Raw genomic sequence first — 18,936 nt, forward strand, 5'->3', positions numbered from 1 at the left:
CTGTTTACAGACTGTACTGTTCGACTTGATCTTAAACTGGACCAGACTCTGTTCAGCATATATTGGACGCTTACATCTTATAGTCCAGTCTATTATCACAGCTAACCATCTGTTAGATAGGAGTCCTAATCATCCGGTTCATCAGTGTGCGAGTAGGTTAAAGTATCCAATACTTTGTATATTCATCCTTTATAATGTGTACTATAAAAATATCGGAACATTTTATGAGAGTAGAGGTTCATATTGATGTAAAATATGCTGAGACAGTAATTAACTTCAAACTGAGACCATGAAACTGATAAATTGTTACAAACATATTAGCGTTAATAGTAAAACACGGATATAAACCAAATAAATAGTTTTTCAAACTAAGTTAGAACATTGTAATGGAATAAAGATTCAAATAAGGGCCGTGATTATCCACAGTAAAACTTGTTTTAATGAAAACAAACTATGTAATGGGGAAATATAAATTAAATAGCTCATTATCTTTCTTATGAAATTATGTGCTAAAAGTTTTAAAAAGTAATAATAATAAAAAAGCCTTTTTTCTCAAAGATATTTTATTTTTATTGAAAGTACAATTTCAGTACATGATATTGTAGAATATATTATCTAAGAATAATTCAAAACTGTTGAGAGAGGTAAGATCTATAATAATTAGACTAATATCTGTGTTCTTAGTGTAATTTACCATTTAGTGTAATTCAAGCTAAGATATAAGTTTTCTTTGGTTGCTATTTTATATTGTTAACTTTGAGCACAATTATCCCGAACTTTAACTCGCATAAGGACTACATAACTTGCATGGTAAATATAGTGCCTTCGTGTTCGTGAAAGTAAGGAATTACTTTCGGCAAATGAAAATGCCGCCATTTCCCTTTCTTCACAAGTTCTTCTACATCTGTTTCGAATTTGCCGTTCCTGAATTGTTCGGAGATGTCAGAAAACAAATGCGGAGCTCGCATAGCCCAGATTATAATGCCACCTGTTGTAAAAAGTTTGAGATATTATTGTGGATATTATTGTGCAATTGTTTTATATATTTTTAAATTAAGTATTTAGATTAGAAAACGAGTACAAGAAAAGCCATTTCTAATTTAATTGATATTATTGTATTTTTATTGTAGAGTTTATTTTACATTGCCAGTTTGGTATACAAGGATTTAGGGCTAGCCTAAATCTCTTAAGCTGGAGGGTTCACCCAATGGTTCAGCGGTATGTCTGCGGACTTACAATGCTAAAAATCGGCTTTCGATACCCGTGGTGGGCAGAGTACAGATAGCTCATTGTGTAGCTTTGTGCTTAATTCAAAACAACAACTTAAGCTAGCTAAACCTCATAAGATTTTATGATTGATTATATCGTTAACAGCCAGTGTATCTAACAGATGTAACAATACTGTCTAACCTTCGTAAGAGAACCTGATAATGGCGTAGGTAATCAGCTATATCTATATCGGGTTCATTTCTAGGACTGTGATCTAAGAAAGAAATTTAATCTGATCCGAAATTAACATTGATAATTTGTTTTTAATTTTTTAAAGATTGTTTGTTTAACTTTTTAGTGTCTAAGATTTACATTTTGTTTTCATATTCTTCTCATTCGATGCCAACAAAATAAAATTACTTAAAATTACTTGAAACACCTTTTCTCTGTAAAATATTAAAACAAGCAAGTTCTAATATAAACAATAGTTTTAATAAAATATATACAATAGTTTTACTCCTTCAAGTAATCTATCCTATGATGTCAGTGAGATTAATATTTGTAAAACAGGCAACAAGTACAATTAAAATAATTCATATAAAATAAAATACATTGTCCATTAGAGCCATTTTGTTTTATAGCATGTTTATTTTAGTGTAAAACTATACAATAGGCTATCTATGGTCTCACCATCACTAGGGATCAAATCCCGAATTTTTCCGTTGTATGGTTCTAAACTTACTGTTGACTTATTAGGGACTAACATTTTGTTTCTGTTCCTGATTAACAAGAATTTATCTTCAGTTTATTAACCTAAACTTAGTAGCGGAGCGAAATTCGTTTAGAAAAATACGCAACGTCAAAACGACTATGAAAAGAAACTTTTGAGTTTGTGAACAGTGACACAAAGAAAACGTTTCGCAATAATTTTATGAATAAACTTTATAAAAGTGAAAATTAGCTATAAAAAAGACGGTTATGTTTTTATTTTTTTTTTCTATTGAAATAATAAATGCATGCGATTTTTTTTTTATAAAAGACAATCCTATTGGTCACATTAAATTTATTTTCAAAAATCCAGTTTCGTTTGTATCATCGAATTGATACTTGTCTTAGTTTAATTTGCTGGTGGTTGGAAGGAACTCAGTGGCTCTACAGTTCTCAGTAGGTAAATGGTATTTTCTCTACTTTGCTATTAATTTGAGACCAGTATAAGAATGCTTGATTCTATGTATGATTTACCATTATACAGTAGTTATTCATCACTAAACTAATATAAAATTCCTTTTCAGAAAAACACACTTTTGGCTCTTGTATCTATGTTAACAACAGCTTTCAGTAAAAAGTATATTGGGCAGTATTATATGTCTTGCTGGTAGGTTGTGGTTGATAATCAGTGAAGAAAACAATGAATTTTTTGTGAAGAAATAGTTTCCTGATAAGCCACCCTTAAGTTTATAGACTTGCAATTCTAAAATATGGGATTAGATTACCTTCGGTCAGAGCGCAAATAACCCATTGTGTAGCTTTGAGTTGAAATGACAACAGCTGAAAAAATATATATGAGATAGGGAGGGGTTTTTGTTTATAATCTCGCTAAATCAGTAATGATTTTTATCCATAATCCGGTTAAATCAGTAATGATTCCTATCCATAATCCGACTAAACCAGTAATGATTCCTATTCATAATTCGGCTAAATTAATAATGATTCCTATCCATAATCCGGGTAAACTAGTAATGATTCCTATCCATAATCCGACTAAAGACGTAGTATATATCAAGAATAATCTCCAATTACATCTTTAACAACAGTAATTACTGGGATTTGATTATTATTTAAAATGTGAGAACTAAGGTTGAGCCATCCATTTGCGAATCAAGGTCAACATGGAACGAATTTGAACAAAAGTATCCTTGATTAGGGAAAAATTTCATAGAACCCTAAACCTAGATTTGCATAGAAACTAGCAGGTTTTCTCTTGTTCAAGATTTTACTAAAACATCACCATTTCTGTGTAATCGATTCAAAATTTCAGTCTTATATATTCAAACGGAAAAAATTTTAACAATAAATACCGAGGAGAATAAGTTTGTGTTTAAGTAAGTTGAAGGAAAGCTAAAGGAACAAATGATCAATTTCTTTAAAGGTTAAAGTTCAAAGTACTTGTGTAAATATAAATAATTAAAATATTCAAATTATTGACGTCTTTTAACTGAACAATTTTGTTCTGTTGCTGTTTCTGTTTTTAGTACAAAGGTACAACACAGTGGGCTATCTGTACACTGCGTCCACACTGTCTCCTCTGAAACCGTTCACAATCTCAGAGTAGATATTTTTAAACTGTCTAGTTAATAAAGAAAATGTTAACCGCTTGAGTGTATTAATTATGTATTTGTTAATAGCCTTTTCAGGCCCAGCATGGCCAGCTGGTTAAGGCGCTGTGAGGGTCGAGGGTTTGAATCTCCGACACACCAAACATGCTCGCCCTTTCAGCCGTGGGAGCGTTATAATGTGACGGTTAATCCTATTATTCGTAAGTAAAAGAGTAGCCCAAGAGCTGGCGGTGGATGGTGGTGACTAGCTACCTTCCCTCTTGTCTTATGCTGCTAAATTATGGACGGCCAGCGCAGATAGCCCTCGTGTAGCGCTCTGCACTTTAGGATAATGTATGTACATTCTAAGAGCGATCATCAAATTCACTATTAGAGTCGACTAGCACAAAAGTTAGCAGTGGGTTCCGTTGGCTTGCTATCTTCTTGTCTATTATTTCACAGTTAAGGACAATTAGAGCAGACAGTTTTTGTATACTTTTTCAAAAGTGTTCAAAACAATCTTCTTTATAATGAAAATATAATTTACACATCTTTGAAATATTGTACGAAAATTATTTCATAAGAACTTTGATATCTGAGGTAATTATTCGGTTACTGACATATCAGATATATTCAGAAATTCTTTTCCTTAACTTTTAATCCAAACATCAATATGGTGACCCTTGTAGTGTATTATGATTAATTTTGTTTTAGACATGAAAAAAGAAAAATTTAGAGCTACTTAGTACCGGCCCGCCATAGCTAGGTGAATAAGGCTCTCGCCTCGTCATCCGAGGGTCACGGGTTCGAAACCCCATCGCACCAAACATGCTCGCCCTTTCAGCAGCGGAAGCGTGATATTGTGACGGTTAATCCCACTATTCGTTAGTAAAATAGAAACCCAAGAGTTGGTGGGGGTGATGACTAGCCGCCTTCCCTCAAGTCTTATACTGCTAAATTCGGCACGACTAGCGTAGATAGCCTTTCTGTAGCTTTGCGCGAAACTCAACACAAACCAATACTGAAAAAACAAACACAGCATAACATTAACCATGCGCTGTTTTCAGTTAACTTGCATGTTATGTTTCAGTAAATTTCTTTCTCAAACCAATACGTGTTTGGCTAAACTCTTTCTCTAAAACCATTTCACCTCGTGGTTTTGCCACACCGTTAATAAATACACCTGTTCGTGTTTTGGTATTGATCTTGGTATTCTCACTTTAATAGCATCTGATAATCACGTATGTTAAATCAGTAGATGATGAACCACTAGCTTTCGAGCATAACCGTCCGTAATTTTCAACTATTGACCAGAAGAATTGTGTTGTTTTTCTGAATTAAGCGCAAAGCTACACAATGGGCTACGTGTGCTCTGCTCACCACGGGTATCGAAACCTGTTATGTAACATTTTAAGTTCGCGGACATACTGTTGTATCACTGAGAGCAACCAGAAGGAAGGCAATATCAGCTGCCGGCTGCCATAGGTTTTGCTTTCTTTTTGAATTCCAACTGAATAATAAGAGTGGCTGACCAATCTTACGACGCATATACAGCCAAAAATGTAGCCTTAAACTTCATAGAATGAGAGTCAATTTCACTAACCACTAGTTTGACCAATTTTTTCATATACTTAGATTCTTACCTGGTTTCACAATTCTTATAAGCTCAGGGAAAGCATCGCTCCCCATGTTTCCCGGGCAAAACACTGCACACAAAACTGCTGCATCGTAGACATCTGAAAAATGCAAACAGGCCTATGTTATATATATAACATCATCATTCAAAAAAGTTACCGCAAAGCTTTATTTGTGAATTAACCCAACAAAGAAATCTCCCTGAGAGGTAAAATAGGTGTGAAGAAAACTTAGAAAAAAGAAACTTAAAAACTTACAAATGAAAATCGTAAAAAGTAAACAAAGCTGAAGATGCTGTACATATAAATTTCTCAAACAACAAGCCCCCTATTTTGGCTCCATGCTGTTACCTAAAATTGTATTTGTAGTTTGAGTAAATAATGTCTACAGTATCTCCAGTCGTATTTCTTTACATTTTTTACGATTTCTATTCACAGGTTTTCAAATTTCCAATTTTTATTTATCACCTTTGTTGGCTTTTCTAAAGCTCAACTAATGGCAAAGGATGATTTAATATGGTAACTAGCTTTATACATTTTTAATGCTAATAAATATAGTTAAGAGCTAGCTGATATGGTCCATGATGATTTATTGTAGCTATTGACTATTTGATCGCATTAGTTCGAGATATAAAATGTTAAATTACAGCTGGAGATTGTCATAGAGATTTGAACATATAGCGAGCATTTACAGTTTCTGTGTAACGAAATTCTCTGTACATAATGCGTAGCAATGGACAAATATATGTCTAGGCTAAGACACAATCACAAATAATCGCTTATAAAAATTTAGCAATAGAATAGCAGTCTTTTCAAATAAAATACATATATCTAAATCATCGCTTTAAATAAACCCTCGTGTCTTTTAAATTAATTATTATATGAATGTATTGAATAAAATTCAATATTATATTTATTGAGTCTGTTTTTACTTTTTCACTTCATGCATAATGAGGATAGTTGACTCCCTAAACACAGTGATTGTAAATTATTTTGTTTGTTTTTGAATTTCGCACAAGCTACTCGAGGGCTTTCTGTGCTCCCCGTCCCTAATAATAGTGTAAGACTAGAGGGAAGGCAGCTAGTCATCACCACCCACCGCCAACTCTTGAGCTACTCTTTTACCAACAAATAGTGGGATTGACCGTCACATTATAACGCCCCCACGGCAAGCATGTTTTGCGCGACGAGGATACGAACCCGCGATCCTCAGATTACGAGTCGCACGCCTTAACACGCTTGGCTATGCCGGCCCTATTGTAAATTGTACAAAGAATTGCGTTTCTACATGTTACGTCATGTAATATTAACTGTTAATCCCTGTTTTCACCATGTATTTGATTTTATTAATGAAATACCAGATATTTGTAAAAAAACTAACTTCTAGGAGTAATGATAAAATTGTTTACACTAGAATTACTGTGGTTTTAGAATATGTAAAATATATAAGAAATAATTGGCTTTTTAATACGCCCAAGACATTGGCAGTATTTTATCTAGTGTTCCACAAACTGTTTTTGTTGTTTTTTCTTGTTGTTGGTTGACAAGAGAATAATAATAATTACAAACGGGCCGTTTTGAGCACATTTCCTTTCCCTCGTAAATCTAACATTATTTGTGTTTTTTGTGCACTTTATTTACGTACGTCCTTAGCAGTCATTGTAAAAGTTTTAAAGTGTTGTTTGAACTGAATCTTTACTTTTGAAGGTGTTTTTGCCCCAAACGATCCATTTGGATTTTGAGCAATTCCTTTCGATCACACCCGGTCGCACCAAACATGCTCGCCCTTTCAGCCGTGTGGGCGTTATAATGTACGGTCAATCCCATTATTACGTTGGTAAAAGAGTAGCCCAAGAGTTGGCGGTGGGTGGTGATGACTAGCTGCCTTCCCTCTAGTCTTACACTGCTAAATTAGAGACGGCTAGCGCAGATAGACCTCGAGTAGCTTTGCGCGAAATTCAAAAAACAAAAAAACAACAAACCTTTCGATCACTATTACGAACCACCTTATTAACGAAATTTGTGCGCGTATTTTAGCAGCCTTCTAAAGATTTATGTTTTGAACACAAAGAGGAGCAGCTACCTGTGTTACGGGACAAGTAATACCTAACCAGTGTTGCTTTCCCTTTACTTCTCCAGTATTAAAATACCTTTCAACTCTACCGATATAGATAAATGACATTAGATCTAGAATGACATTAAAGCTTCGATGTTTTCAAACTTATTGTTTTTATGAAACAACAAAAATATGAACCCAGCGTATATTTATATAATAATATAATGTTCATTAGCTTTCAGATATAAACTGGTCCAAATCGCATAAATATGCAGCTTATTCATAAGTGACAAGATGTACATTAAAAATTACGAAATATTGCAAATAATTACTTGCTAATTCAAATAATCCTTTTCAAGATTTTTTAAAATCGCTTTCTATGCAGTCGCAAATTTCACCAACATTTCAATGGATAAAAAATAGTTTAAAGTCTCACTTATCTACACAATGACTTCATTAATTCTGAGAGCAATTTGATATGGTGAAAGAGAAAATAATATTAGAACTATTTGGAAAATAATGTGCTTTATCGGAATTCGATAAAGTTAAATAAATGTTGCTTTACACCGTAATTATTATTTATATTCATGTATCATTTATAAAGCAGCATGTTTCTAACAACTGGATATAAACGGATTAATACACCTACTGTCTTCCACCGCTAACTTCCTTTCTTTAGTTATGATTGCAAGTAAGTGATTACGGTAAATATTTCGAGTCTTGGCTACCTGGAGCATTCCTTCACTTCCATCTATGGCGTCTATGTTCTTGTAGCCTCGTTCTTGTAACTAAAGGATTCAGAAATCTCACATGAGTTAGCGCCGTTCCCACAAGTTTAGATAACACATTATTTAGTCTTTAATTTCGTAAGATTTAAGACACACACACGATGAAAAATAAATAAACAGTTCCCTTAAGACAAAGTGTTCGAATATTTTAAGTTTTCTAGAAATAATGCATTTAATACATTGAGAAAACTTTTTTAACAAATACTAGAAATGACTAGAACAATAGTAAAACGGAAATATTACTAAATCCAAATTCAAACAACAAAAAAATCATACAAAGAAGCAATAAACCAAGTTAACAACTAACATATTGGTTGTCTGTTAAAAAAAAAAGAGTTGTAAGTGTATGGGCTAATGATATGCATATTATCAAGTTAGTATTTTAGAGATACGATTTTAACGGTTCTAGTGCAAATACGATGAACATGGTCACAGTATTTTCGAAAAATGGGATCAGTAGGATCATCGTAAGTGACAGTTATCAAATATATCCCAAGTATAGTTCACATTTGAAAGTCATCTGGTCAAAACTGTTGAATGATAAACATTTCAGACGGCTAACAAACAGATTTAATGGCAATAATCAGATTATAATGTTCACTAAACTCACTTAAAAAGGCAAAGTCAGAGCAGGTGTATTTTTTAATAGTAAACCAAAACAAGGCTATCTGCTGAGTCCAAAATCAGAGAGAAAGTAATCTTTTCTTTAGAATGAAACATATCTATAAGTAATGTGAAATGGAGTTCGGAAATCAAAGATAACCATGATTATAGGTAAATATACATAAGAAAATTTACATACTATGTGAGATTAAATCATAGTGGGTTTCTTATATACTGAAAAGATGCCTAAAAAAATACTGAATGGATCTGAAAAACCTCCTCTGCTGGAAAAATTAACTTTAGCTTGAGCTTTCAATTCGTTTGTTTTTAATTTCGCGCAAACCTACACGAGGGCTATCTGCGCTAACCATCCATAATTTAACAGTGTAAGACTAGAGGGAAGGCAGCTAGTCATTATTACCCACCGCCAACTCTTGAACTTCTTTTACCAACGAGTAGAGAGATTGACCATCACATTATAACATACCCACGGCTGAAAGAGAGAGAATGTTTGGTGTGACGGGGATTCGAACCCGCGATCCTTAGATAACGAGTCAAGCGTCCTAACCAACTGAACTTTCCACTTACAAAACAGTTTATTAAGGAATAACCTGTGTTTTCTATCTTTCAACCAGCAGTAACTGTCACCTAGACTCAGTGATAAGCTTAAGAGATTATAACGATAAAATCTGGGCTACATTCCTACAAATTCCAGATAGCCTTTTGTGGAATTTTGCACTTAGAAACTAATAACCAAAAGTAAAAACATACGTCAAGAATTAGTTTCTTACTTTAAAAGTTCTTTAAATGGATACAAACCAACATCCCAAGAGCACCGGTTCCAGCACCAATATCAACTATTTTCGATTCTTTATCTAGTCCAAGGTTATCAAAAGCTTCTGCAGTCAGTTTGGCACCGATGTGTTCGGCACTAGCCATATACTAAATTGGTAGAAAAGCAAATGTACAGTTATGACAGGCTCTGTTGCGTTATCTGTGTATCATGATGTTACATCAAGAGCATAAATATGTATCACAGTAAAATAATATTTTACAATATGCCACAAGAAGCAAAAGTATGTTTGTATGTCGAGTTAACGACATATCTTTACATTTTACATTATATGTATTTAAATTATCTTTAACAATTAATTACATTAAAAACGGTAATATACAAACTACGTTAATAATTTACTTTATTTTCCTATGTTTATATTAATTCTAATACAACCGACTGCTAACAATTAGTGTGATTGACCGTCACAGTATATCGGCCTCACAAATGAAAGGGCGAGCAAATTTGGTGTGGTGGGGATTCGAACACGAGATTGCCAGATTATAACCCGAGCGCCCTAATCACATGGCCACGCCAGGCTTAATACGTAACACAATAAATTGGAGTCCCGTTCGAGAGAAATTATAATAGATAACAAATAATGTAGATGTAATACTTTTGTATTAAATCCGTACTTGAGACGTACTAAAAATTACCCTTCCGATGAATTGTAAAGGTGAACTTGTTTGATACTATTAATTCTTGAAAAATGTATAGGGTGGCCCGTAAGTCCCTACCCATTCACATGTTGTTATGTTATATTCAATTACGCATGTATTATAAATTTGTTTCTTTTTTTTTTTCAGAGAATTATGGCCGATGTAAGCCCACTTACACTTGAGCTTGAACAGAACATGGCGTCGCATAATATTATGCAGCAAGAATGAGGGACAGCACACAGATACACTGGATACATAAGATATATGGATGGGTAGGGACTTACGGGCCACCCTGTAGTATATATATCTCGAACAAAAAAATTAACTTATTTCTACGTTACGATGAAACAGTAAATTATTATTCGATATATTCATGAATTACATGCACATCTATGGCAGATTTCTAGAGTAGACCTGTTCATGAACGTTTTACATACTTACTTTGTCGTAAACATGAGCAACTGTCGTATAGCTTTTTGAGGTCTCTTCATATACCTTGTTCTGACACAGATTGTTAACAAAATGCTTTCCTACATCTATATCTGCACAAGGTGACTTCGTATTAGTCACAGACATTTTCCACCTAGCGTCGTGTTATATGAAAAATAAAAAAGTTAAGATTTTAATATCTAGAATTCACTTGTACTTTGAAAAATGTGATATAAGATCGAAAAACTAAAATTATGTATTATATTCATACTAAGGCTACAATAGTATATTTACCATAGTTTCTCTACAAATAATGAAAAATGGTGGTTTTATACTATTACCTATACCTTCAGATGAAGTATCCAATATGATCAAACATTCTTACCAAAGGTTATCTTTTACTGTTTGTACGTCTTAGCTGAAGTCGATGAAGTGAGATTGGTGGATATGTTTACAGAGTTTTTAGTTTCAAGGATGGCGTAATGAAAAATATTGATTTGTTGCGTTTAACATGTCACGTGCTCCATCTTCCAATCAGAAGTAAGTATGCACAAAAAACGACTCAAACGTTTTTAAACTATACTTATATACCAACTCTATATTTTATCATATGAAATCTAAAAAAAAGTGATTTTTATTTTGTTTCTTTGTCATCTATTTCTTCAGTTAAACAAGAAAATTCTATAAAATTGTTGCTACAATGGATAATTATTTTCTGAAAAGTAACAATCAAAATATTTTCCATTTTTTCTCCTGTTTTGAAAACAGAAAACGGTAAATTGTAACGTGAACTACTGGAAACTCATCCCGAAATTCACAAACTAATAAAAGAAAAACGTCAACTAAAATAAAACTTCATCACAACTTGTAATCCTAATCTCAAAGCTCTCATAAATTAAAAGAACAACAACATAATAACAATAAAAACCATTCTAAAACAACAACAACATAGTTGGTAGATGTTCTGTAATTCAACATACAACTCTGTAATGTTTTTGGATGCCCCCCACTGATACAGCAGTATGTCCGCGGACTTACGATGCTGAACCACAAACTAAGGTTTCAACAAAACGCTCATACAAGAGCCGTCTTTCTGAACGTGAAGAGAGCCTTCGATTCCGTATGATACAACGGCCTGACATATAAACCATATATCCAACACGTTACAAGAAAACTAATTAGACGGACTTTTAGTTTTCTCAGTAATAGAATCGCCAAGTTCAAAATTAATGACTCAGTATTAAATTAATAACTCATAATTAAATTACTTTTCTTTTTAAGCTGTCGTTTTCCAAGGTTTTGCTTTTTGTCATCTACTACAGTTTTTATGTAAACAGTATTCCGTTCCTCACGTTAACTTATACACTTACGCCTCAGTGTCCTGACGAATGAAAGTAAATAACCAATCCTGGCCTAGAGACACAAAAATTACAAAAAACATTTAATGCGACAGAAATGTGGTGCAATATATGGCGTGTCATTCTCAACCGGAACAAAATCAAAATCATCGCCTTTCGATGCGAAATAAATGAAACACTTTGTTTGTTTTGAATTTTGCGCAAAGCTCCACGAGGGCTATCTGCGCTAGTCGTCTCTAATTTAGCAGTATAAGACTAGAGGGAAGGCACCTAGCCATTAATTCTTGAACTACTCTTTTACCAACGAATAGTGGGATTGACCGTCACATTATAACGCCCCCACGTCTGAAGTGGCGAGCATGTTTGGTGTGACTGGGATTCGAACCTACGACCGTCGGATTGCGAGTCGAACGCCTTAACACACTTGGCTATACTGGCCCTAAATTAAACAGAAAAAAAAAACTCAATAATATTAACATTAAATTATATTTTGCCAATATACCTTTCTCAAGAAACGTTAAATTTTAGGTATGAACCTAAATCACACTCTAACGTGGGCAAAATACTTTAATAAAATTATATGAAAAGCCAGCAGAAAAAATGCGTATTTTAGAATAATTTTTGAAAATAATCCTGCAGCGTAGTTTTCTTTCCAATTGGCTCCAATGTAAATCTGCAATTCCAAAACACACCATATGTCTCTGCAAGCTTTCTATAATTCATCTAATATACGAAAACAATGGTTTTCAGCATCTATTTCAACAAACCGTCCAGTGATTTGACTGCTATGTCTTCATAGGAAACAACATAAACACCCATTTCATTCTCCAACTGCTTTAAATATCCAGCACATGAATATGCCATAAAGCAATTTGTGTATACGTGACTTGTTTTGATTTTCCACAGAGAGATTTTTCTTTGTTACCCCACATACTGTTGGTTAGGACACGTGGATAGTTCATGCTATTGACCTTTTATGTTTATAGATTCTCGTCTATCAAACTTTGTTACCATGGCTTCAGTATAACATGCTACAAGTCTTATTTTGGGTGGTCTTGGTACTCCAAGATGATACACTGTTGTTATTTTTTTCAATGGCATAAGGTACAATGAATATCCACATGTTCAAAATTCTATGTCTCGAAATCTGAACTTTTTTATGATCTCAGAAACGTTTTTTAAATATTATTATAAAAAGTGATAATTTTTCGGTATTATCACATTATCTATGCAATGCCAAAATGAATTGTGATTAAATGTCATTCCACTGTGAATTTATATCGTCTGTACGTGAGACGTAAGGTATTGATTTGCATATTTAAAACCAATATAATATGGTGCGCTCAACTCTCTGTACGTTTAAGAAAGCTGGCAAAATAGTATTCAAATAACTTTCCAACAGTTAACAATAACTAGAATTCCTAAAACACTAGTAATCCTATAAAATAAATATTATAAACTCTCAGGAACATACCTTGTGACACTCCCATGATTGTTCTCTAAAGGAAGAACAAAATAATTCTACATACCTTAAAATAGTACATATGGATATCAGCCATGCAAGTCTATGGAAGAAGTCTACATAGTGTAAAAAGACGCCTTGAAGATTAAATGTTTGAATTCTGAAAAACAACAACATAAGTTCACATGTGGTGAAGGTAGAAAAAAAAACAGGAGAGAAATATGTAAAATGTCGTTCTTGCCTTCTTCAGTAGCACAATGAACTAATTATTAATTTTCAATAGGAAAAGTAATGAGGTAATTTAGTTGCTGCTTTTATCTTCTGGTAAATTTGTAGTGTTGAAGTGTTTGCCTCTATATTTGTTATTAGTGCTGATTGTGTTCATCAATAGATGGCGATACAATATCATGAAGCGTCAGATTTGCTAAATTCATGGCAATAAAGTTCTTAATCTTACAAATGTTAATCAGTTGTTTTAAATCTCCTTGACCAAACTACTTGCCAGGAACAATGGAACGAGAGAAAATACCGTTGAGATTAAGTAGTAGTTTATTATTTTTTTAAATGTGTAGTTAACACTTTGCTATTGGTATAACAGTGTCTCGTATATGGCACTAAGTCTCTTCAGAAGCCAACTTTGGCGGTTGCAGTATAAAGCAGCAATAAACAAGCAATGCTACCATACAGTATGTATTCCTGTTTACATTTTAGTAAAGATTTGAAGATTTTTCAGATTTCGAAACGAAAGATATCTTTTATTGTTTTGTGCTGGGTGGCGAACGGTGCACAATTTATCTCAGTTCAATGTTGTGACTTTCCCTTTCAAAAACACACACATGTACTCGCACAAAAGCAATAAAGTCAGTTAGAGTACTAGTTACTGATTTTCTTTCTTTTTCGAAAAGAATAGCAGTTGAAAAGTTTTGTAGTTTCTATATTTGTACAGTTTTCTTTTCGTGCTAGCAAGCTAGGGTGCCAGTTGGATTGCATCTCTCAACTAAAAAGGATTAAGTTTTTCACTTGAGAAGAAAATTCAAACAAATAAGGTTTGCACTTGTACATACAACTTAAAATAATAATTGTTAAGCCATCGATGGAGAAGTGCACAGTTCTATCGGTTGTTCTTGTTTTGAAACGAGATGATTAGAACGAAAATAATATTACTAAAAGACGAAAAAAAAACAGTACCAACGTCCTCTCACTCAGATGACACAAGCTGTGCCACTTGTGCAGCAGGCAATGTTAAATTGGAGTAACTAAAGATTCGCTTGGCAAAGCCGTCGGCGGTTTTCATGAAAAAGAAATGTGTTTTCCTTGACATATAAGTGCGATTACGTGTGTTGTTTGTGTAGCATTCGTTTTCTACACCTGTAGAACTCTTAGCTCAGCAGGTTTTATAACATTTGTACAAAACAACTACAACTATACTACTTTTCACTCACGTATACCTGAACCTTCCAACGTTGTCTTGTTTTTACTATATAACAGAGTATATAACAGTAGGGAATGAAGTGGATTCCGACACAGGTAATCGACATCCTCTACTTGTTCAATCAGGAAATTCACCTACACAAAAAAACACAAAAAACATTTCGATTCTTTACCACTTTATTTCGATACAAGTACAGTAATGTTTGAACCAATGTTGCACGACTGTTATCTCATGCCTTAAACAAATATTCACAGTCCATAAAGCGAATGCTCTTATTATAACTTTTACTAAATGAAATGGTAAAACAAACTTCATTAAAAATGTATGCTCAGTAAATATTTAAATGTACACGATGGTAAATATCAAGTTAAAACTAAATAAAATAGTATTATGATATAATTTTATTCTCCACGGATAGTTTTTCAATTCATGAATATTTCGAATCGATTCAGTTGATTATATTTGTGACTAGAGTTAAGAAAAGCTGTTAAAATCATGCTTTATGTTAAATTTAGTGTGAGCGTACTTGTTATTTCTATGAATTTGATAAAAGCTTGCCGAATATTTCAGTGTCGAATCTAGAAACTTTCTTTTACTAACACTAATATTAAATCATAGGGTGCACGTATCTTCCAATAATGTTCCACAAACTAGTAATTACATTTCACCGTGACAGTCAAGTTAAATACATTACAGTTTATTCACTCATTGTTCTCGGTATAAATTATTAATTTGTATTACATATCAATTTACTTTATGTAAGTCCATACACTTTGCAAAACCACAAACACCCTCACAGATATAGATGTATGTTCATTCATGAATACTGACATATACAAATGTGTTAACATCGCAAACCACCTCATATGTTTATGGTGTGAAATACATTTCCTACAGACTTATTTAGATACTTAAGTAGTTTTCCCACTCTCTTTTTCTGTTTTCAGTACATTTGCTGATACAGTAAAACCTGTCTAAGGCGGAATCGCACGGGACCGAGTAAAATTTCCGGCTTAGACAGTGAACACGCATTTCCTTAAATATATATAATTTTGAGCGGAATGTTATACTTGCTTGACTCAAGGGAAGTAGGACGTTTGTGAATAAATGTATTAGACTGTTTATGCTATATTTATTACAATAAGAACAAAAACAGACATCAAAATGTATATAAGTACACAAAATCTTAATCAAATGTATTTGAAGAAAGTGTTCAATTTCAATTGTTTCGTTTTTTTCAATAAACTTTCTCATGTGGTTAAAAGAGAACACCAATTCTACGGTCTTTTCATTAAATTCATTTTTCCCCTCCATTTTTGCTTACAATTTGATAGTGTTAATATAACTTAACACTTGCGATGAAGTAGGAATTTCCATTTCTTCACTATCTTTTCCATTTTGTTCAACTTCTGAATCTCTCACACTGTTTCCATCTTGCAATTCTATCATAGATTTTAAATCAATTTCATCAGTTTCTGTTAAAACATTCTTGTCAACGTTCACAAGACTTTCCGTGTTCACAGAATCATCGGCATCAATCTTCTCAATCAGAGTTTGGATTTCACTGGAATCATCTTAACAAACAACTTCTCCACAATCTCCACCATTATTAAGAAAAAATGTACAATTTCGAGAGCACTTTATTACTCATTCATCTTTTACGCACTTGATTGAATGACTTAAAAATGCGATTGCAGCTAATATATCAATTTTCATGATTAATTCAGATGCTCTCTTACAGTCGTCCATGTTTGCGATAATATGCTGAAACATTAGTTTTCTGTATTTCAATTTTATACACTGTATAAATCCATTATCTAGTGGCTGTAGAACTGATGTTGTACATGGAGGTAGAAAGACTAAACGAACATTTGAAAGTTGAACTTTTGGGTAAAAAGTTGTATTATCTAGGAAAAGTAGAATAGTCCTATATTCTGCTCCATTTTTTGTTTAATTTGTTCAAAAATTCCCCGAATATAGCACTTGTCATCCACGCTTTATTATTCGCTTCCCATTTCACAGGAAGTTGATTCTTGCTCATATTTTTGAAACAGCGCGGATTTTTATTTACACCTATTTCCCATGGTAAATTTTCCCTAAATTTTAAAATTATGGAAGATAGGAATTTATTTTTTTCGTGAGAATTATTTAAAGAGTAGAATTTTGCACTTAAAAGACAAATATATTTTTACAAATCATAAATCTAATTTAACTGCAAAAATAATGACAGCAGAAAAAAGAACAGAATATATTTAAGCAATACTTACTGTAACAAAATGTCCGAGAATTAATTAATATTTGAAGAAATTATTAATTAAACAATAATATATTAATATTTAAACAAATTATTAATTAAACAAGAATATATTAATATTTAAACAAATTATTAATTAAACAAGAATATATTAATATTTAAACAAATTATTAATTAAACAAGAATATATTAATATTTAAAGAAATTATTAATTAAATAAGAAATTAATATTTAATGAAAACATATTTCCGCTTTACTCAGGTTTTGATCCTACTTGTTGATAGGTGAGGTAGGTGAAAAATAGTTTTCCGTCTGTGTTACACAGGTTCCGCCATATAGAGGGCTTTTTATAAGAGAAATCTTAAGATAATTATCCAAAATTTTGATATTTCCGGCTTGTACAAGTATCCGCCTTATACGGTTTCCGGCTCAGACAGTTTTTAGTGTAGGTGTACTACTGTCATCTATTGGTCGATAAATTAAACTATATCTCAGAATTACAAAATGAATAATCTGCAATAAGTTTATGGACTTCCAACGTTAAAAGTCAGGGTCGATTTTTCATGATGAACAAATTGCAGCTAGCCTATTGTATGGTGTTACGTTGAAACAAACAACCTTCAGTCAAAATTATTATCTCTGTTGCTCATCATAGTATGCATAATTATATATTTAGATTGAAACAGATTATATAGTATAAATTTAAGAACGCAAATAGCTAAGCTATTACGGTATTTTATAGCCATATGTCAGTTAATCTACTTACTATAAACTATAGTCGACATCACACAAAACAGATACAGATAGAATACAGTGAACGTTTCCACTAAGATTTAGCAAACTCTGTTTTATCTTGTGTGCTGATTTGGAGCAAAACTCACTCGCTGTATATCTGAACTTATGCAAAGGTCTCATGCACTTATGTGTAAAGAATACTTAAACGTTATAATCATATACACTGACGATCTCTGTATGTTTCACGTAGGATCATTCTGCAATTATTTACCAAAAAACTCCATCTGAGTGCTCGTAAAGTAAAAATCGCAAATACCTTATGGCTTTCACATGTATTAAAAATCCAAGTGAATATTTTCAGTCCTATTAATTGTGAATGTTTAAGAAATAACATTTAATAATGCCCGTCATCTTAGCTATGAGTCTATTATGTAACATCTATTTATTCCCCAGAGATTTCACTATAACTTGATTAGGTAGTTCAAGCAATTAGCATAAGACGTTAAATGCACATTCTCGTATTTCAGAAACTCGCTACATATCTTAGAAATTAAGTGTTTTAACGTCCTTTCAACTTACAAATGTTATCGAGTTTCTAACAGCTATCTGTTGATGTCTCAGTGTAATAGCATCAGTTATCCAAAGTGTGCAGCAATAATTCATCAGTTATTATACGATGTCACGTGGACAAATCTTAATGAAACTCTGCCCAACTGCTTGGTGAGTAAAAGTCATGATGCTTTTTCTTAATTTTATAAACATTCAGTGAATGTAGTGCATACATCACGTCATGACACATCACTTGATTGAACGAAAAGTAAACAACAACAAAAAAAGACAAACTATCATACATTGGGCTTTCAAGTAAACCACCATCTTAACTGCTAGTCATTTGTTCAATCTCGACATCATGCTATTCCTCACTGTAATTTTCTCATTTAACTACTCCACAGTCAGAAAATGTTGTCAGTAGTTTGTGTAACCAAATGTTATAGTGAGTCAAGCATTGGTCTATCCAAACTCAACACTGAAGTGCAACCATTTCAAGTGGGCGACGTATTTCTTTGTCTTCTTTAGCTATACTCTTAAATGTCGAAGAGAAGATTTGCATTAACTTGCCTATAATGGTCTGTGGCTATAAAAACAAAATATCTCCAAAGGTGTCTT

At 32.9% G+C, this 18,936-nt stretch overlaps 1 protein-coding gene across 3 annotated transcripts; it reads right to left on the reverse strand.

The window, feature by feature from the left end:
• Window positions 1–545: 545 nt before the first annotated feature.
• On the reverse strand, window positions 546–11,056 carry LOC143238474 (methyltransferase-like protein 27). 3 transcript variants are annotated; one of them, XM_076478739.1, is made up of 6 exons: window positions 10,914–11,056; window positions 10,541–10,682; window positions 9,425–9,547; window positions 7,864–8,002; window positions 5,168–5,260; window positions 546–988 (listed from the first exon to the last, which is right to left on the reverse strand). In XM_076478739.1, exons 2-6 carry the CDS (start codon window positions 10,673–10,675, stop codon window positions 795–797), a joined length of 684 nt encoding a protein of 227 aa, XP_076334854.1. In that variant the 5' UTR covers window positions 10,676–10,682; window positions 10,914–11,056; the 3' UTR covers window positions 546–794. The 3 variants fall into 3 exon arrangements, with proteins under 3 accessions (XP_076334854.1, XP_076334853.1, XP_076334855.1); XM_076478738.1 differs by having other exon boundaries at window positions 10,870–11,009; XM_076478740.1 differs by having other exon boundaries at window positions 10,876–10,971.
• Between the last annotated feature and the right edge of the window lie 7,880 nt (window positions 11,057–18,936).

This window comes from Tachypleus tridentatus, chromosome 13, assembly GCF_004210375.1.
Source record: "Tachypleus tridentatus isolate NWPU-2018 chromosome 13, ASM421037v1, whole genome shotgun sequence".
NCBI lineage: Eukaryota > Metazoa > Arthropoda > Merostomata > Xiphosura > Limulidae > Tachypleus > Tachypleus tridentatus.